Source organism: Ursus americanus, chromosome 23 (assembly GCF_024610735.1).
Source record: "Ursus americanus isolate L20-20 chromosome 23, mUrsAme1.1.p, whole genome shotgun sequence".
Lineage (NCBI taxonomy): Eukaryota > Metazoa > Chordata > Mammalia > Carnivora > Ursidae > Ursus > Ursus americanus.
Window position 1 is genome coordinate 37,096,657 of NC_142149.1, and position 20,994 is coordinate 37,117,650.

Below are 20,994 nucleotides of genomic sequence, written 5' to 3' on the forward strand. Positions count from 1 at the left end.
CACTTAACCGACTGAGCCACCCAGGCACCTCCGCATTTTAAATCCGACTCTGGGTGGCAGAAAGGATGACTTTGGGAGAAGCAGCTGTGTTTAAGGCACCGGGGGGCTAGAGCTTGGTATCGAGAGCTTCAGCTTCTGCTTCTGACCCAGTGGCTTGAATTTGGACATCTAGTCCAGGTGCACTCTGATTGACAGATGGGCAGGTGGCAGAAGAATACAGTGGGTAAGAGCTGGGCTCTGGAACGAGACTGTCTTGATTCAAATTCTACAGTCATCGTTGGGCCAAGTATTCAGTTTGGTTTTGGGAGAACTAAAGAATTCGTGAAGTATGTTACAGTAGACCTCAACCTACCTGAGTTTCTTCTCCCCCTTCTCCCTCCTGCCATTTCCACCCACATGTCAGACTTCTGACTTCTCTTCCAGGACTCTAGTCATCCATATCCTCCTTTCTGTGGTGTCAACTGAGGCTTTCCAGTGGAAGTCTCTGGAGCGTGTTCTCTTGGGTTTTCTCCTCCCCCAAGGGGATGGCAGTCGAGGGCCCTCTCTGCAGAGCAGGAGTGGTTGCAACCGGGCTCTCGTATGTCTCCCATGACGATGTAGGGAATTCCAGGTTCGTGTCTTCTCCCTGGGGACCCTGAGAGGGGCTTGTCCCTCTCTTCATGGAGTGTGAGAAAGCAGTGATGAGAGAGAAGCCTCTCCATGAACTGGAAGTAACCGTGTCTTCTCAAGTTTGGGCCAAGGCTGCTTCTGCCATCCTGGAATGATTTCTTAGCAGAACACCTTCCATCCCCTGGGCCTGTTAGCTATTTCAGGGACATTTTAAGTGGCTATTAACAAATGTTGAATTATGGCTGCAAACCTCTGGGAGCTCAAGTGACATTCACATGAATCACAAGTGAGCTCTGCGCAGTCAAGGCTGCCACAATGGGCTGGGATTAAACAAACAGGAGCCATTGTTCTCTCCAAAGCAATGAGGCAAGAACACTGCTCCTTGGAGCCTGTGATCTCAGGCAGCGTGCCCCGTAGAAGCAGGATGCTGTCCAGGACACAAGGCTCATTGCTGCAGGGCAGACAGATGCTCTTTGGTTTGCAGAGAGGCATATTCGAGCTTAATATCTGGAGGTATTTACCAACCGTCGGCATGTCCGGGGATATGCCAGCCGCTCTCGGGGGTTATGAGTTGCCCAGAACATTGATTTGACAAACATCTCCTGAGTGCTTCCTACATTCTGGACTGAACTCTAGACAAATGGAAATCAGTAGGGCCCAACCAGGAATTCGAGATGCTCAGTCTGGTGGGGAGGCTGAGCAGCAAACAGATTACTTGACTCTAAACAGCCAAAGTTTATACAGAGTCCAGAGACCACATGGGGTAGGCTCCAAAAATCTTCCAAAAAGAGATGATATGTATTTTTTTTTTTCCATAACAATTTCAAACATGTTGCAAGACTAGTTCAGAGAACTCTGGTGTGTCCTTCCCCGCCCTCCCCGGGGTCCCACGGATGTCCTCTCTGGCTAGAGGACCTCATGGAGGGTCACTCTGCTGTCAAATCCCCCGGTTGTCAAAGCCCCCAGTTATCAGATTCCCCAAGCTTCCTTTACTCTGTAACTGTTCCTTAGTTTCTCTCTGACTGTCATGACCTTGACATTCTTTACAATTCAAGGGCAGCCATCTTGCCGAAGGATTTTCTGTTTGGGTTTCCCTCTTGATTAGACCCAGGTAACAAATTTTTGGCTGAATTTCTCAGAACTGATTCAGGATTCTTCTCGTTGCCTCCCATCCAGAGGCACACGATACCTATTTGTCCCAATACTTACCATGTTAATTTTTTTTTTTAAAGATTTTATTTATTTATTTGACAGAGATAGAGACAGCCAGCGAGAGAGGGAACACAAGCAGGGGGAGTGGGAGAGGAAGAAGCAGGCTCATAGCGAAGGAGCCTGATGTGGGGCTCGATCCCATAACGCCAGGATCACGCCCTGAGCCGAAGGCAGACGCTTAACCGCTGTGCCACCCAGGCGCCCCACCATGTTAATTTTTATCCCTTGATTAACATGGTGTCTTCCAGGGAGACACTTTGAGACCATGTAAAGCCCCATTTCTCAACCCTCTCTCACCCTCTGGCTTTATCATCATTGATTTTTCTTGCTTGAGTTATTACAGTGATGCTCGCCAAATGGTGATTTTCTAATTCCATCATTTCGTCCGCATTTATTAGGTGACTTCCTAGAACACGGAAGAGCTCTCTTCTCCCCTTTTATTCATTTATTTATTCAAATCAGTGTAGTTTCAGATCTCTATTTTATTCAATGGGTTATAATCTTTAATCAAAATCTCTGTTTTATTCAGTGGGTTCCTATCATTACTTCTTTCGAAATTTCAATTTTCCCATACTTGGGAACCTCCTCAAGCTGACTTTTGTGTTCTTTTGACATTTCCTTGCAACTTCTGAGCATTTCTGCAGTTTCTGGCCCCGCTAGACGCTGCAAGTTCATCTTCTTCTTTTCCTGTAACTGGTCATGTCTCTAGTGAACTCTGGTTCCTCTCAGTAGGAAATGATGTTTAGAACTAAGATCTGGGTTCTAGGCTCATCGCAGCTGGGGTGCCACTGCTCCCTGGCTCAGTGGACAGAACTCTGTATATGTATTTACATACACATTGGCATCTACGGTGAAAACCACGACCTTACAGCAGTACTTCCTACACCCAAGGTGGGGCTTGAACTCACCACCCCGAGATCAAGAGTCACATGTTCCACCGACTAAGCCAGCCAGGCCCCCTCACACCAATACTTCCAATTCTGATCTAATACCACAGGGTTCATTCTAGACTTTTCCTCTTTTCGTATTAGTCCCTCCTTTCTCTAGCAGTAGGAAACCAGCCTCCCATTATCTTACCTACTTGTTTGCTCCATTCTCTTGAACAGAGACCATCTCCCCCTCCCCTGGGCTCCTGCTCTGCTTGGTGGCCTGCTCGCCTGGGCCCTGTCCTCAGGGCCTACCTCCTGGCCAGCCTGCAGTGCCCTCCTAGTGTGTGCTCTGGCTGCTCACGGCTGCCTCCCATTCTTACATTTCCTCAAGTGTTCCCCCGCACGTTTTTACAGCTTTTTAACTTTACAAATTCAGCAGCCACTCAAGATACAATCAAGATTCGTGGCCTGCATTCGGTTCTCCTGCCTCTTTAATCAAAGAGCTCTCCCTCAACATAGCACACACAGGGTTTTTAAAAATAGCTTTATTGGGATACAATTCTTCTATCATACAATTTATCCACAGAAAGTGTTAAATTCAGTGGATTTAGTGCATTCACGGTGTAGTGAATTTTAGAACATTTTCACGACTCCAAAAAGAAACTCGGTCCCCATTAGCTCCCTCCCTCCCTCCCTCTTCCACTCCCCCCACCCCCCACCCCTAGTGTCAAGTGATTACTAACCTGCGGTCTGTCTGCTCAGATTTGCCTATTCCGGACACTTCCTACAAATGCAATCATACGCTACAGTACGTGGTCTTTTGTGATAGAGCTTTTGTGTAGCTTAACGTTTTCAAGGTTCACCCATATTGTAGCGCGCGTCAGAACTCTCTTCCTTTTTTATTACCAAATGATGGTCCACTGGGTGCATGTGCCTCATTTTACTTCTCTCCATCAGTTGATGGATGTTCACATTGTTTCCATTTTCCGTGATTACGAATAACGCTGGTATTCCCACTTGTTTTGATAGTGACTTCTGGAAGAGAACAGACCGGTGGTCCTATACAATCCGATTATTGCCTCGTGATTTCACTTAACCTCCTTCTTTCCCTGTGTTTCTTGTAAACTGGTAGTTAGGTTTCAGGATCTGATGAGATTGAGGGTAATGATTTTGGGAAGAGGGCACCACAGACGAGGCTGTGAACCTCCTATTGCATCATAGCGGGAAGAGCGTATTGTGTGGTTGTCCCACTCCTAGAGAGGCTAGTTCTGATCACGTGGTTAAGGCGGCACCTGCTGGGTCTCTCCGTTGCATCATCTCCCATGATCAGGTGATCCCCAACATCTGTGGGATGATAGATGCTATGGTACCCTGCAAATATTTTATTTACTGTGATAGTTGAACCAAAATTAACAGTTTCATTAGAGGTTGCAAAATAGTGGTTCCCCCATTCTGTCATTCTTCCTACATCTATTGGCTGGTGTTCCTTTGTAAAGAACATTCCCTCATCAACCGGGGACCAGCTACAGTTCCTCCTGTGATGGCAGGATGAATGCTTCTTGTTGTCCTTCAGTTGCCAGTTTTCAGAGGATAGCGTTGGTGTAGGAATTGCCATCCAGGCTCTGAGGGATGGTGAGTTCCTGGACGGACCAGGGGTAAGGTGTTCACCAGAGAATGTTTGTGGGTGGGAAGGGAGCGGGAAGGACAGTAGGACTCCACTCAGCTGTAGTCAAGGCAACCACAGACTCCTTCCAGATGCCATGGTATCCTAAGTTGGGGATGTTCATTCATCCTTAGACATGGTTCTCACTGGTCCTGAGCCTGGGTGGGCCTGGAGCGGAGGTGGCCGGCACTAGGGTTGGCGGGACAGGCTGTGACAGCACTGACCACGGGGCTCCAGGCAGGTTATGAAGTGTCAGCTGTAGGGGTCCTAATTCTTTGGCCTATCTCTTGGTATCTCATTACTTCCCTGGGGCCTGATACTTGTGTGACCTTGTCCCTGTCTCTGGGGTATTCATGCAGCAGCCCCTCCTCAGGGGGAGCAGAAGAAGTGGGGCAGAAAGGGAAGTCTCACACGTGGATCCCATTTCATTGAACTGCTAAATGAAGCGAGTGTCTCATCTACTGAGCATTTGCTCCGTGCCAGGCAAAGTTGAAAGCGTGTCCAGTGACATGATGAGGGAGGTCCTTTCCTCCTTCCGTGTTATGTATATGACTGAGGCACAAGAGATTTAGGAAATTGCCAGGGTCTCAAAGTTCCTGGTACCATTCATTCCCCTGTTCTGCCTTTCTAGGCAGTGCATGATGAAGAGCCTTCTGCCTGGGGGGGGGGGGGGAGAGGGACACAGGGCCATGGCGCCCCTGGGGGCATTGTCCCTTTCCTCTGCCCCCAGCATGTATCTCCCTGCACACCTGGATGGCTCCACAGCTCTCTGGCTGTCAGCCTGGAGGGGGCACGTCTGCGTGCAGAGGGGGTAGAGTGGAGGGGGGGTTTCACAGAGGGGAAAGGTACCCAGTGGACACAAGTATGATTGTCCCCAGGAAACCGTGGCATCACGGCTCTGTCCCTTACCCTGCACCCCTGTCTGATATTCCACGAGCAGAGGCGGCTTCCTTCATACAGCCTGCTCTCTGTCTTGGCTGCGCAGGGGTGCTAATTATCTGGCATGCTAATGAGCCCGGAGGATTAACATGGAATATGGGCAATGATGATTTCACTGGATGGATTCAAGGCTACCTTCCTGCGAAAATATTTCAGCCTGTTTGCTGGGAGAGCATCTCACAACCAAAGAGCATGTGATGACTAAGGTCTCAGCTTTGGGGAAGCAAGGATAGTCCCACAATGTGTAGTTTATTTAACTTGCTCTTCCGTCCGTCTGTCCTTCCTTTTGCATTCCCTGACGGCCTACTTTGTGCCAGGATGGATAAGGCACATCCCCTGTCCGCAGGCAAATGTGCCATTTTTAGAGGGCTGCAGATACATAAATACATACTTTCAGTTAGAATTGTCATGAGAGAATTATCTCTACTGTGCGTGGCGGGGGGCAGTGCCTGGCAGAGGGGAGAGGGATTCATTACAACTGGGAGGAATGGAATAACTTTGTGAAGAAGGTGGCATTTTAGCTCGTCAAAATTCTACTTCTCCTGACGGCCAAGGGGTAGGGGCAGGTGAGGGCATCGCGGGGCTGAGGAGCACTGCCTATGAAGCTCCAGGACAGGTGGGCCCTGGGAAAGGGAGAAGCAGACTTCCCGCTGAGCAGGGAGCCTGACGCAGCCTGGATCCCAGGACCCCGAGATCATGACCTGAGCTGAAGGCAGACACTTAACCGACTGAGCCACCCAGGTGCCCCTGTTTTGTTATTACTTAAAATATAAGAGTCATGCTTTTATTGGACTCTTACCTTTTAATCTTTTTAATCCTTTCTTGGTGGAGCTCAAGTCCTTGGTGTGAATTACGGACTCCGGAGTACAAATGATACTCGTGTACTGGAAAACGGAATCCTCGTGTACCAGGAGAACTCATCAAGGCCAAAAGGGAAGATTACAGTCTAGGATTCTCAACCTTGACTGCCCGTTAGAATTACTTGGGGGAGCTTTAAACAATACTGATGTCTGAGTCCCACTCCAGAGACATCTGGGTTGAAGTCCAGGCATTGGGATTTTTCAAAGCTCACCGGGTTAGTTCAAATGCTCCGCCAAGGTTGAGCACTACTAGTTAGAGAACCAGCAGACGGAGCGCTGGCAGCAGAACCCCCTGCTAGGTTTTGCTGGATGGTCCTCTCCCCGCGAAGTGCCAGCGCTTGTCCCGGTCCTTAGCCCCTTCCTCTCTGAAGCTCAGCTGGTGTGCCTGCCATGTTCATGTTCACAGCCTGCCAGGGACCAGCGGGCAGGCCTGTCTGCCACCGCCTGGCCGTAGCACGTGACTGTAGTTCTCAGCTCAGGCCGGCCAGGCCGTCGTTGCCTGAGGCCTTCCTGGCCGGAACACGGAGAAGCTGTGGGGTTCTGTTCTTGGAATTATTAATCAAGGGCTTTCCAATTTCCCCAGCAGGAAGAGCCTTTATTTCAGGCAAAGCATCCCATTTGGCTTTGGAGCTCTGACAAGTCAGTCTGTGGGGTCTCAGGCTTCACTCTCTGGTTGCCAGTCTCTCAGCGATGCCTGTGGCTGGTAGCTGTCTGGTAGAGTAGGATTCCAAAGGTCGGGATGCTGTTCTTTTGGCCCAAGTGCGGGGTATGGATGGCAGGGGCCCCGGAAACTACTGCCTATGTGTGGGCTAGGGGGCCCAGAGGACCAGAGTAAGGGTGGGAGCTCAGTGCTCAGCTGCCCCCTCTTAGGAATGATTGGCCACCTGTCTGTCCACCAAAACGGTCAGATGCAGGACTTCCTCCTGCGGTCAGACCTGATTCATCTCGGGACCATCATGCATAAAGACTTAGCTTCTGGGTACATGGTGTGAACTGGCATTGAGAAAAGGGTGAGGTCCCTTGCTGACCTAGAACCTCATCCCATCTCCTCACAGGACTCAGGGCAGAGTCTTGCTTCTGAGCTGCCATGGCGCTTGAGCCCCAGCTCTGCTGGCCTTGTTGCCTTATCTCTACCATGGCTGTCCGCCTACTCGTCTGTCCTACTGCACTCTTACTAGGTGTCAGACACTTGACCTATGTGGCGTGAACCATCTGGCCTGCCCCTGGGGACCTCGTCGGGGTGACTGTCCAGTTTTAGTGAGAGGGCCATGTGGTTCCTTTCTACACCCTGGGGAGCTCACCCCGGCCATTAGCACTTAAGGACAGACGCTGTGCCTGGAGGTGGGGGGGGGGGAGCGGTCACAGAAGAAACTGACCACTTATCAAATTCCAAATGCAAATAAATCATCATTCAACACCCAAGCCTTTAGTACCAACGACTCCATCATCCCAGGAAGCGACAGCGTGCTTCCTGTTGGGGCATTTCAGTAGGACCCAGGATGCTCCTGACGCTGTCTGCAGGAGGGAAGGCAGGCTTGTCTATTCTTGGGTTTCCTTGGCCAGCACTAGTCTCCCCATTATAGATATAAAGGAGGAGCATTGGCTCCAGAATCAGAGAATCAGTACCTGGAAGGTGATTCCAGCGCTCATCAGCTGCGTGAACTTGGTAAGCTTCTCCTAGAAACCGTTTCTTTGTCTCAGGATTTCTCGCCCTGGGCACTATTGACATTTTAGGCCAGATTCTTTTTTTTTTTTTTTTTTTTTTAAGATTTTATTTGAGAGAGAGACAGAGAATGAGTGGGGATAGGGGCGGAGGGAGAGGGACAAGAAGACACCCCTCTGAGCAGGGAGCCCGGTGCAGGGCTCAGTCTCAGGACCCGGAGATCATGACCTGAGCTGAAGGCAGACGCTTAACCAACCATGCAGGTGCCGTGGACTGGATACCTCTCTGACGAGGGGCTGTCCTGCTCATGGTAGGATTTTTAGCAGTATTCCTGGCCAGTAGTACCTCCCCTGCACCTGAGTTTTGTCTGCCCCGTGTCTCCTGTGGGGCGAAATTGTCCCTGGTTGAGAACCACTGGTTTACCTGAGATTGGGATGAAAACCTAACCTGTTGGAGGTTGTCCTCAGCTGTAAATAAGTGTGGTTTGCAGGTGACAGCACTTGGCACACAGCAGGTGGCTTCGGCAGGCACAGCGAAGCCCAGGGAGGCTGTGGGCTCCCCTGGCTCCCTCACAAGAACAGCTTTCCCTGTTGGTGCCAGGCCCTTCCAGGCTCCCCGAGTCAGGGTGGGACACCAGGCTCACTGGCACCCTTGGTCCCCTGGCCTGTGGCCATGCATGTGGGTGTCTGCCTCCTGGGCTTCTGCCCCACAGCTCAGAGCCACGGCTGCTCCTGGGCTGTGGCCTGATGTTCTGTAGGCTGCCCCACAGGGCCAGCCCACCCCAGGACACTTCCAGGGCACTGGTGATTCACAGGAGTGTGGTTCCTTCCAGCACCTACTTTAAAAGGGAAGGGAAGGGGAAGGAACTAACATTGACTGAGCATTACCATGGCTCTACTCCCACCTACCCAGAGGAGCTCTCTCCTTGCTCTGTACCATGTAAAGAAGAGTAGAAAATCACCGAGAAAAAAAGTAAGATCCTTGGAGGCATAGAGACCTGAGTTCTTATCCTCTCATTGCCTCTAAAACGAGAAAACCTATCTCTGTCCGTATCCTCTCTCACATATATATTTACATCATGTATCATCAGATATAGATCTCATGTATTACATCTCATATAGGAGAGCGTTAGCATGCACATTGAATTACGCCAGATCATAGAAGCTGAGCGAGGGTCTGGCACATAATAAATAGGAAATCTTTGGTATTTATCATCTTCCTTCACACAAACGATCTCCGTCTCTTCTCACAGTGAAGGGAGGAGGCAGGTATTAAATTGGGGCTTAGGCCTATCTCTGGAGGAGACCGTGTTTCTAGGGAGGCCTTGGGTTCCCTCTGCAGACTGAAGAGGCCAGAGAAGCATGGGGGTGGGTGGTTGAAGCATGATCTGCTTTTCTGAGCCCTCACAGTTTTTAGGGAGTATTCACATGTACGTTCACCCTCTGGTTCAACAGCCCACCGTCGTGGGGCAGGCAGGTGTTATTCCTGCCTTATAGGTGAGCAAATTCAAGCTTGAGGAAGTTGGGGGGCTTTTCCAAAGTCAAGCTCTGGCAAGGACCCCAATCCAGATTACCCAGACTTGTCATCCCTCTTTTTGATTACGATGTTTGTTCCCTGCATGAGGCATTAGGACCTTCCTTTCTCAGCCCCCCAGCATCAAGCTCTGGGGTGCAGAGCAGGGTACCCTAGATTCCAGGAAAGCACCCACAATTGTCACAAAAGTTCTCAGAACACCCTCCCAGACAGCCAGGGGTCCTAACTTCCCACGGGGTGGGAAGGGTTTGACTCAAGGTAATTCACCAAAGGGCCAGCACTCCGACTTTCAGACAGATTCTCAGACCACCTGGGGGCCTCTTCACCTGGTCCCATGTGAGCCATGGGCCTCGGCGATGGCCCCTGCCCAGCATACCCTAAGAGAGGTGAAGGAGCCGTGGTCTGAAATGTTTTTCCCTCACCTTTTTGATGGAGTGTGAAATACCTCTTGAGGGTCTGAGGACAGAATTCAAGCTTAGGATGATGCCATCAGCTGGAGGCAGTCCTGCTGACCACTGTTGGTGCTGTCAGGGGACCACAGGCTGGCCTCCCCCGAGGAATAGTGGGGTGACACAGTCAGGGCTGGCTGTGCTCAGGTCCAGGCAGGTGACAGCTCAGAACTGGAGTGGAGCTGGGAACAGAGACCTTTCTGTGGCTCTACTTAGGTCCTGGTGGTCAAAAGGGAGGAGCCTTATCGGTGCAAGGATGACTTCTCTGGGGCCTGGGCGGTGGAGCCGGGGGGCTGGCAACTTCTTTAGGGGTACGACAGCTGACCCAAAATGAATGTTTCTAATCAGTCCCTCGCCGGCTTCTCCCCTCTCCTCCCCATTATTCAGCACTGTCACATGGTCCTGTCTGCTGCATCACTGCTTGGCTCTCCTCCATCAGCGGGGCCCCATTGCCTTCCCGAGGAGCGTTTCCATCTCTTTATGACACGTACCCTAAACTCGGGTCAGACATGCAGTGTGCTCTTTCCTGAATGCTTCCTTTGCCCGTTGACTCCTCGCTGGTACTCATCCTATTTGTTCTTAGAATTTACTCCTTTGGAGCCCCTGGTATCCATTTGTTGAAAGTCTACTCATCCTCCCACACCCATTTTGATGAAGCATTTTCCACGAGGCTTCCCATATGCACCTCAATGGATCCATGTTCTCCCTTCTATTGGACGCTTCTTCCTCTCCCAGGGCGCACGCCAGAGTTGCCCTATGATACACTGATGGCTAAACATCCCTAGCCCTGACCTCCGTCTCCTCCTCTCAGAAAGCATTTGTTGAACATCTGCTACCTTCAGGCAGTTGCTAAGGGACGCCCCCGCCCGTGTTACAAACATCAGTAATGTGGGACCCAGACCTTGGCGAGCTTGCAGCCCGGACAGGAGAACAAGCCTTCTAACACATTCTATGGCGTGATAAGCACCCTGATGGGGAATTCCAAAGCTTAGCGGAGGAAACGTGTTACTCTGTTTGAGGAGCGGTTTGGGCACCGAAGCGTCCCAGAGGCTAGAAGCATCTTTCGCACAGGGTCTCTATCTTTCGTGTGCATTTCCTCTATGCCTGGAGCAGCACCTGGGACAGAGGAGGAGCTCAGGACACGCGTGCCGCACTGGGAAGGGGCCGATCTATGTTCCCCTTTGTCCAGGCTCCTTTGAGGCCTTGCCCGTGCTCCCATTACAATGGTGTTGTAACAGTTTGCATGCCTGTCTTCACATGAACTGTGAACCCCTGGAAGGCAGCGGCTGCATCTAATTCCTCACCGCATGAACTTCAGAGTCCGCGAAGAGGAAGCCTTTAATGGAGCTGTACTGGGGGAAGTAATGGGCGGCAGCGACTGTCCCTACTGATCCTATCTTGGAAAGTATACAAGAGGTTCTGTGAGATCATTCTGTTTTAATGTGTCTATTCTGGTCCTTTCACAATGTGCTAATGAATGAATTCCCCAACTGCACAGCCAGCCTGAAGAGTGCAGAGCCACCCTTACAATGAAAAGGTGCAACTTTCCACTGTGGTTTTATTGTCACCCACCTGGACCCACCTGGCTGTTGGATGACAGTGCTTTCTGCCCCATGGGGCCAGCTGCCTTCTTAATTGCCACCCTCCCGGCTCATCAGACTCCCGTGAGGTGGGAAGTGGTGCGTCTGGGGGGGTGACCGCTCGCATTAGCCTTCATTCTGTACTTGGTTCACTCAGAGCTCATTTTCTGGGTTTCAAGAAGCATTGATATGGAAGTCCAAGAAGATGGCATGTAGCTTTGGTGGGGACTCATATGCCCTGTTTTAAGTATCAGTTTGGGTATTCAATAAAAGGGTTCTGTGGCTAAGGAAGCTCTATAAAATCTGGATGAAATAAAACTACCAAAATTTCCTTACTGCAGGACTTATCAGCACCTTTACTATGAATCTCTTGCATGCATTCTAGGAGGGTCTATAATATGTTCCTTCTTAGCCAAGAACCTGTTAATATCTTAGCCCATGATCAATGTGTATGTCAAGTATAGTCATGTGATACCAAGATTTCCAAAGCTGATTCTGTCCAACAAAGGTTTCTAGGGTTTTTGGATTTTATCGGGTAAACAAAATCAGAAGGAGGATTCTCTGCTTCAGATCATGGAGAGAACAAAATCTTGTGATAACCTCTCTTAAGAGCAGGTCTCCAGGCTAGTTGCCCTGGTTTCAAATACATTTTGAGGGTAGGGAAGTTGAAAATAGAAGAAAAATAAGAGGGCAGTGGATTTAAGCACGAAGAGGTCATAGGATTGTAGATCTGAGAGTGACAGACCTGGCAGCCTGGTGACCTCACTTTGCAGGTGAGGAAAAAGTCCCAGAGACGGCAGTGACTTGCTCGAAGTAAAACACAAGTGCAAGGCGGGGGGGGGGGGTCCAGGGCTTTCTGCCCAGCACTGGTCAATGGCCTACGGGGTGCAGGGCTTGGCCCCGGAGTCAGGCAGAGCTGGGGTGCTGGTCCACCATGAATAGTGTGCGGTAGTAAGCTCTGCCCATTCCCCCTTGCTGGGAATGGGGTGGTGCGGGCCCCAGCTGCTAGGGTGGTGTGAGCAGTCGCTGGGATAAAGGCTATCACGTGCTCCGCATAGCACTTGACGTGTTATCCGTGTTTGATAAATGTGAGCTATTAAAAACTAGGTTCATAAATGTTTCATCTCATAGTTCACAGGCCCTTGAACTCTGGGGGAGGGGTGTGCATCCCTGTGCAGACTGATGTTAAGATTATTTTCCTCTTTCTGGTTTATCTGTGTTCTCTTGTTTGGGGAGTCCGGAGTTCACAACCTTAGGATACACTGGTGAATATTCCGGAAGAACTAGCCCAGCCTCCACGCGGATCAGGGCGGGGCTCAGGAGGTTCCAAGGTGCAGCCAGAACTGACTAGAGTTAGACCACCCTCTCTATGGACTTCACCTTCCCTCCCCCAACCCCCCCCCCCAGGAAAGAACCCGACTGACTCTATTTTGCATCTGCAGGGCACCAGGCAATGCTTTGCTCCAAAAGAACCCTGGAGGCGACCCTAATACTAACCTCATCTAGCACTTAGCTCCGGTGCTAGAACCACCCTCCCACAGGTGAGGCCAGCACGGCGGGGCTGTTCGCCTTCCCTGGTTTACAGATGAGGAAACAGGCTCTGAGAGGTGACCTGCCTGAGGTCATGCAGTGACGTAGATCGGCCCCCCTTTGCCTATCAGGTTGAGTAAGTGTGGATTGCAGGGGAAAGCAGGTGGTGTGCAGCACCAGCAGTTGTCTCCTGAGGCCCAGGGAGGCTGCATGTCCCCTTGGCTCCCTCATGAGGATAGCTTCACCTGCTGGTGCTGGGCCCTACGAGGCTCCCTGTACTAGGAGATAGTGAGAACTCAGCAAGCGGGCTTCTCAATGGGGACAGACCACCCACACAGACACGTACACAGATCAGATGTATTAATTATTGACAGCCATGGTCCCAGCCTCTTACCATGCATTCATTTCCTTCCTTCCCCCCACCCCTTCCCCCCTCCCCTGTCCCCTTCCCTGCCCCCTACCCCAGTCCTCCCTCCCTCCCTTCCTTCCTGTCCTCCCTCCCTCCCTTCCTGTCCTCCTTTCTTGGCTCTTTTCTCTGTCCTCCCTTCCCTAGACCTTTACTAACACTACACAAGGTATTAAGCACGGAGAGTGATGGTGATCATCTTTGTTACAGGGTATGTTCGTGGCGGTCCATGTGCCCTGCATGCCCCATGCATTCCGTCATTTAATTCTTACATCAACCTTGTGAGGGAGGAACTATTAGAATCCCCTTTGACACATGAAGAAATCTGAGGTTTGCAGAGCTGCTAGCTGGTCACACAGCTAGAACAAGAGCTGGAATGTGGATCTCTGGGGCTCCAGCCTCCTTCCACTGAAGCCTGGGAAGCTTCGCACAAGGAAGGCCAGCTTAGTGGCAGGCCACTTGGAGACATAGGTTCCCCGACCCTGCACTCAGAACACCACCCCAGCCTGCTCTCCACTACCTGTGCTCCTCTCCTGGAATGGGACAGGTCCCCGTGTTCTTGAGTCCAGCTGTTTCTGTCTGTGGAGGACTCCGGTGGTATCTGGCTCTTCGTTGGAGCGCTCAGCATTGACCAGGTGGGGGAGGAGTAGAGGGAGCAGTGGTCCTGGCTGACCTCACAAAAGGGGAAGGAGTACGAGAAGAGGGGTCCCTGTACCCCATGTCTTCCCTTCTGATTCTAGCTACTTATTTGGAGGGCAAAACTCATTGCTACATGACTCGTTTAGGAATGTGGTTTAGGGTGGGGTTGATGGTCTGAAGAGAGGACGGGGTGGCACCAGCCGAAACTGCTGGCAGCGGTCACCCACAGTGGCTACGGCCTGACATTTCAGTTGCCTCAGAACAAATTCACGATTATTAGAGTTGAAAGAGATCCCCAAAGACCATCCTGTTCTTTGCTCTTCAGAGTTCAGAATGAAGCTAGGGAGAGGCCAGCAGATGTGGGAGTGGGAGGCAGCCAGTGGGGCAGGGAGGCAGGCGGTGTGGATGCAGGGAGGTCCAAGCCCGGTGGTAGTCAGTCCCCACTTCTAGCTAGGGAAGCCCCGGATCTGACGCCGGTGTCCTCTGTGTCTGCCCCCAGTCTTCTGGCTCCAAATGTGTGGGGTTATGCCTCACATCAACCAATTCTCCAGCTCTTGGGATACCAGCTGGGTGTCCTGCAGTCCACCTGTGACATTAACTACCAGAGTTGGTGCAGACCCTGCAGGTTAAGAGCGTCGTCCCACAGCACAGTCCCCTGCTTCAGACGCCAAGGCGAGGCCCGGCCTGCCGTGCTTCTGACCAGCTGGCTACGTAACTCAGGGTTCCCACTGCACTAGAACGACTCGCAGGACCCGGAACTAGGACTGGTTAATTTAAAAAGGCTAGAACTCCGGAACAGGCAAATGGAAGGGATGCACAGGGCCAGGCCTAGCGGAGGGGTGCAGGGCTGCCAGGCCCTCTCCAGGAACGCCACGCTCCCACCCTCGATGCACGAGTCAGCCTGGAAGGTGGCCCCGTCTGGGGTCCTCATTCCTCCTTGCGTGCCTGCCGGGCGCTGGGTACCCGGGCTCAGCTCTGACTCCGCAGTTCAGGGCACGGGGTGGGGGGCTACCATCCCCACGTTCACCTGGGAGGGCAAGCTGAGCACTCTGATGGGGGTCCCTGCGTCTCCGTGGCTTAGCGACAACCACCATAGAGGTCTGTTCTCGCTCGCCCTGCAGGCCGGGCAGCGCTCTGGAGGGCAGCCCTCCTCATGAGGGCTCAGGGCCGAGGCTCGTGCCATACGGTGGCTCTGCCCCCTCCAGGGCCTCCTGTCCTCCCCGGGGTCCACCGCATCTTGCCACGAGACGGTGGAGGACACGTGCCAGCCCTCGGCTGCTCCAGCCCAGAGCTGACCCACTTCTCTGGCGTTCACACTCCGCCGAGCAGAAAGGTCCGTGCCAGGGCCCCTCTCTGTCCCCTGGGGGCTGAGCCGCGGGGTCCAGCTGTGCTCAGTGCAGGGGGTGGGGGGGTGGGGAATGTGCGTGGGGAGGGCCAACTGCCTCTGTCACACTGTCTCCTCCAGGCTCCCCGCAACTGTGGGTCTGAGCTCCCACCAGGCTCCTCAGCTCCAGAAGCACCTGCCCGCCCACGCCCACGCCCAGGTGGCTGTGGCACTGCGGGGACACCTGGGCCTGAGAACACGGTTCCACGGCCTGTTGTGCATGGGGCTGTGAGGAAGTCCCACAACCTCCGTATATGTTTATATGTGTCTCCTCCCTGGTAAGGTAGCAAGAACTACCTTGACTCCTCGTCCCTCATTTGTTAAATCACACTGAATGGGAGCTGAGGAGACCTTGTGCCAGGACGTGGCAGCCATAGCGCCCCCCACTGGAGCAGCCAGGCACTGGACTTTGAGTGTTCCTTTGGGCTGTTCCTTTCCGAGACTGGTTCTCTGGTGTTCTGGAGATTCCAAGAGCCACCTAGCACCCTTAAATACATGCCTTTTTGGTTAAACCTATCTAGAGTGGGTTCTGTTGGGTTGGTGTTGTCCCTGGGGTTGCAGTGAGACTGTGGTGTCCTGGTGAAGCACAGGCCTGTGGCTGTCAACCCCCTGCCCCCCCCTACCCCGCCAGTAACCATAGAAATATAGAAACCACACACAAGCACCTGCTGTGTGCCAGGACCTGGGATATACTAATGACAAGGCCTGGCCATCCAGCTGACCCTGGCCAAACAGGGAGGCAGACAGAGGGCAGACATGTGCGGGGTGTGTGGTGGGGTGGGAGTTCCATGATCGGGCACGGGAGGCTCACTGGAGACCCTGGAGAACAAGTGTGCGGATCTGCCTGCAGGGGCAGGGAAAGCTTCACTGGGAGGGGACTGAGATGTGAAGGGAAGGTTTTTCCAGAATAGGGAAGAACAGGCATTATAAGCAGAGGGGAGGGCATATGTAAAAATCCCAGTAGGCGAGTGAGCAGAGCACATTCCTGAAAGAACTGGGGGAGAATTACAATAAACCGTGACATGGGGGGTGGGGAGGGCTAGGGAACTGAGGCTGAACAGGCAAACCAAGGTCAGATTAAGGAGATCTTTGTTTGCAAAGGGAAGAGGTTCAGACTTGATCAAAAAGGCAGAGAGAATCCATTGAAGGAGTATAGGTAAGGTGGTGATGTGTTCGTATTTGTGTTTTATTTATTTTTATTTTTCATTATTGTGTTAGTCACCATACAGTACATCCTTAGTTTTTGATGTAGTGTTCCATGATTCATTGTTTGCATATAACACCCAGTGCTCCATGCAATACGTGCCCTCCTTAATACCCATCACTGGACTAGCCCATCCTCCCACTCCCCTCCCCTCTAAAACCCTCAGTTTGTTTCCTGGAGTCCATAGTCTCTCATGGTTCATCTCCCCCTCTGTCCCTCCCCCTTCATTTTTCCCTTCCTTCTCCTAATGTCCTCCCTGCTATTCATTATGTTCCACAAATGAGTGAAACCATATGATAATTGTCTTTCTCTGCTTGACTCACTTCACTTAGCATAATCTCCTCCAGTCCTGTCCATGTTGCTGCAAATGTTGGGTAATCATCCTTTCTGATGGCCGAGTCATATTCCATTGTCTATATGGACCACATCTTCTTTATCCATTCGTCTGTTGAAGGGCATCTCGGCTCCTTCCACAGTTTGGCTCTTGTGGACATTGTTGCTATGAACATTGGGGTGCATATGGCCCTTCTCTTCACTACGTCTGTATCTTTGGGGTAAATACCCAGTAGTGCAATGGCTGGGTCATAGGGTAGCTTTATTTTTAATTTTTTGAGGGACCTCCACACTGTTTTCCAAAGTGGCTGTACCAACTTGCATTCCCACCAACAATGTAGAAGGGATCCCCTTTCTCCACATCCTCTCCAGCAATTGTTGTTTCTTGCCTTGTCCATGTTTGCCATTCTAACTGGCGTAAGGTGGTATCTCGATGTGGTTTTGATCTGAATTTCCCTGATGGCTGATGGTGTTGAACAACATATTTGTGTCTTAGAAAGCTCTCCCTAGCAGCTAGAGGAGGATGGCTCTCCCTAGCATCCTAGAGGAGGATGGCTGGGAAGGCTCCAAAGACCACCTGTGAGACTCTGGTAGTAATCGGAGTTTTAAAAATGCAGTCCAGATCAGTCATGCTTAGGTGCCTGAAACAGCTTTCGAAGTACATTTGGAAAGCATATTAAATATTATAGAATTACAAGTGATAACACTCATCGAGCTTTTACAAGGTGCCAGGTGTGGTGCTAAGCATTCTCTGCATATTATTTCTCTTACTTAACTTCTGTGCCTCAGCTTTCTTATCTGTAAAATGGTGAGAAAAACAAAGGCAACCTCACTGAGTTGTTTTGAAGATAAACGGCTTAATACCTATAAAGAGCCTTGAATAATCCCAGCCCAGGTCAGGCCTTCCGTAAAGGCTCGTGGCCATGCAATCCTCCGAGGTAGGGTGACCTCGTTGCAGTTTGTAGATCAGAAGCTGAGGCTTGCAGGACCACTCAGGCTATGCGTGCTAGCTCCAGGGTTTGGATCTAGACTGTCTGGCAGCCACCTCCAGATTCTCAGCCAATACACTGACTCTGTGGTTGTTGTCACTGTCTCGATGACTCAAAGAGGCAGGTGCATGACCAAGGTGACTCCCAGGGGCACCCTCATGCCTGAGCAGGGTCTACCTGCGGGGAGCCGGCTGCCATTCCCAGGAGTCAAACCCTGCCCCCTCCCTGAGAGTCTGCAGAGGGAGGGCAGGAGAGGAGCAGCAGAGTGTGACATTACCAGCAGAGCTAAAAGTCTTTCTCCCCCCTAGCCTGGGTGGGTTCCCACTGGGTTTCTGGGTGATGACACCAGCTCAGCTTGATCTCAGCTCCGTCTAGGTTGTGGGGCCCCTGGACCACCCTAGAACCCATCCACGCAGGTGGAAATCCTCTCCCCTGTCCCAGGGCCAGCAGGGAGTTTCTTCCTGGGCAGGATTGTCTGCTCAGAGCTTCCCATCTCCCTTGGAGAGGGCCACGTAACAGGCGATTCTAGATTCTTCTTCTAGCCTGGGTGAGACTCCTCTGCCAGCTTGGAGCAATGGGAGCCCTGGAAGCCCACAGAACCATCAACTGGGGGCAGTGAAGCCAGGCTCCGTGAATTTTTGATGGACTCCCCTCCCTAAGATATTAGTGTGCCCTTGAAGGCGGATAATTGAAATTCATATTTGGATATTCTGTTGCGTTGCGATCTTCTTTATGAGGGCTGCTTTGTGTTTCCCGGTGACTCGGTTGCAGCTTTAGTGACTCCATTATGGAGAAATATATTGATTTGTCAGGGTGGTGTCGGGGGCTCTGCTCTGATGAAAATTGATTTATCTCTCTCTGAGCAGCTTGTGTTTTTAATTCGTCTTTGCCTCCAACAAGGCGCGGGGTGGGGGGTGCGTGCGAGGAGGGCGCCTCCCCTGTCAGGAGCCTTCCCCAGCACACACTGTAAATAAAGTCGGGGTGCAGCCTGGCTCTGGTTTTACGTTCTGTGCCGAGGAGATAAAATAGCTCCTCATTTTCCTCTGCTAGTGTTTATAACATTTGTGTTCATTCGTCCCCTCCCGTGACACAGACACACATAGTTGGGTGTGACGGATGAGGGCCGTCACTCACGCAGCCATGGGAGAATGGCTCTGTCTCGCACTCTCTCCCTCTCTAGACAAGAAGCAAGTCGATATCGAAGTGGCAGCAGGAACTAGGGAGGTCTCCACTTGCATTCCGATGAACTGTGGGGAAGAACTTTTAATTGCGAGACGTCGCTGATGTTCACCGGCCCCTCCCTTCCTCGTTCTGGCAGTGTGGTGGCATCTGTGTGCCGGACAAGACCCTGGCCTCGGCCACTTTCTGGCTCTGCGTGCCGGGCGGTGACTTCATCTCCCGGAGACCGGCCTCCTTAGTCCTAATGGGAAGATAACGATGCTAAGATGCTGGGGAGGGGGGGAGGGGGGAAGGAGGGGGTGACACAGTGCACGTCAAGTGTTTAGCGTGTTGCCTGGCCCCAACCCGTAACAGCGATTCCTGAAAGCCAGTAAGTGCAATGAATAAAATAGAATGAAGTAATTCCTTGCTGGACACCTGCTCTGTGACCGTGTTGGCTTTGGCGATATAAGCGACAGAGATGGCTCCTGCCCCGCAAGGAGCTCAATCTAGTGGCGGAAATGTGCTGGGTCAAGGTGACCCTGTGACAGGACAGAGAGGGGCACCGTATTTAGACCGGGAGGGGAAAGGTTAGAGAAGTCTTCCTGAAGGAGGTGATATCAGATGTAAGTTTGAAGAGAGAGTAAAAGTTAGGCAAAGAAGAGAAGCAAGGTTGCAGGCGGGGACAAGGGTAGGTGAAGATCCTTCAGTGGAGAAACCTGTTAGAGATTGGAATATTCCAGTAGGCTTGGCACAAAGGGTGCGTGTGAGTGTGGTGGTGGCAGGTGACCCCAAGGTGAGGGTTGCAGTTCTCATTGTCAAGGGTCTGAAACTAGACTGAGACGTTTACACCCCTTGGTCAATGTCCTGAAGACTCAGAGGAGCCCCTCAGGGTTTTACAGGGGGAAGCGTGATCAGACTGATATTTTGGAAGGATCCTTTCAGCCACCATGTGGTTGTATAGAGGACACTTACCTGAAGGAACCCGTAGCAGGAACACTTACTGGAAAGCCCTTGTAATAATGCATGTGTCAAGAGAGGAAAGATTAAACCAAGGGTGTGATGGTGGGAATGAGTCAGGCAAGGCAGGGAGGAGAGTCAGGAGGGAAGGGGGTCACTGGGGTGAGTCTGGCTGAGGAGGCTGAGGAGAGAGTGTAGGCCAAATCGCTGTCCACTGGGGGGAAGGATAGTGGGTGTGTTCATTTCTTAGGGCTGCCATTGGGGAGTACCATGGACAGGTGGCTTAAAACAACAGAAATTTATTGTCTGAGTTCTAGAGGTTATATGTCTGAAATCAAAGTGTTGAAAGGGCCAACCTGTGAGGGAAGCCTGTGGGGAAGAATCTTTCCTTCTTCCAGCGTCTGGGGTTTGCCAGACACCCTCGGCATTGCCCAGTTTGCAGGTGCGTTACTCCAGTCTCTACCTCATCGTCACGTGGCCATCTTCTCCCTGTGTGTTCCCCCTCCTTTTAAGGATACCAGTCGTACTGGATGGGGGACCCACCCTACTCCAGGATGACTTTGTCTTAACCAAGTAAATCTGCAGTGACCCTATTTCCAAATGAGGTCACGTTCAGAGGCACTGGAGTTTAGAACTTCAGCATACATTTTTGGGGGATACAATTCAACCCAGAATGGTCTACCCTCTGGACCCCCTAAATTTATGTCCTTTCCACAGGGAAAATACATTCACCCTATCCCAGTATCCCCAAGTGTCGTGTGTGTGTGTGTGTGTGTGTGTGTGTGTGTGTGTGTTTGTGTGTGTGTGTAAGGGGGGAGGGAGGTTCACTGAAGATTAGATTTGGAGTTGAGCCTTGAAGAATGGGTCATATTTGGGCATATCAGGGAGGCTGGTTTTGCAGGCACAAAGAAGAGAAGATAAGGAGAGAGATGATCTAAGCATTATCCGGGGACTGTAATACACTTAGGAAGTAATAATAGAAGGTGGACTATGATTGGGGTAACAAAACAGTAC

General features: G+C 51.6%; 1 protein-coding gene across 1 annotated transcript in view; it reads left to right on the top strand.

Annotated features, from left to right (window-relative positions):
• LOC148107987 (acid-sensing ion channel 2-like) overlaps positions 1-19,285 on the top strand; it is a 34,807-nt gene extending 15,522 nt beyond the window's left edge. The window contains exon 3 of the mRNA XM_087854616.1: positions 19,043-19,285. Coding sequence (XP_087710742.1) covers positions 19,043-19,108 — 66 coding nt within the window. The 3' untranslated portion in view covers positions 19,109-19,285. The remainder of the gene's footprint in view (positions 1-19,042) is intronic.
• The last annotated feature ends 1,709 nt before the right edge of the window (positions 19,286-20,994 follow it).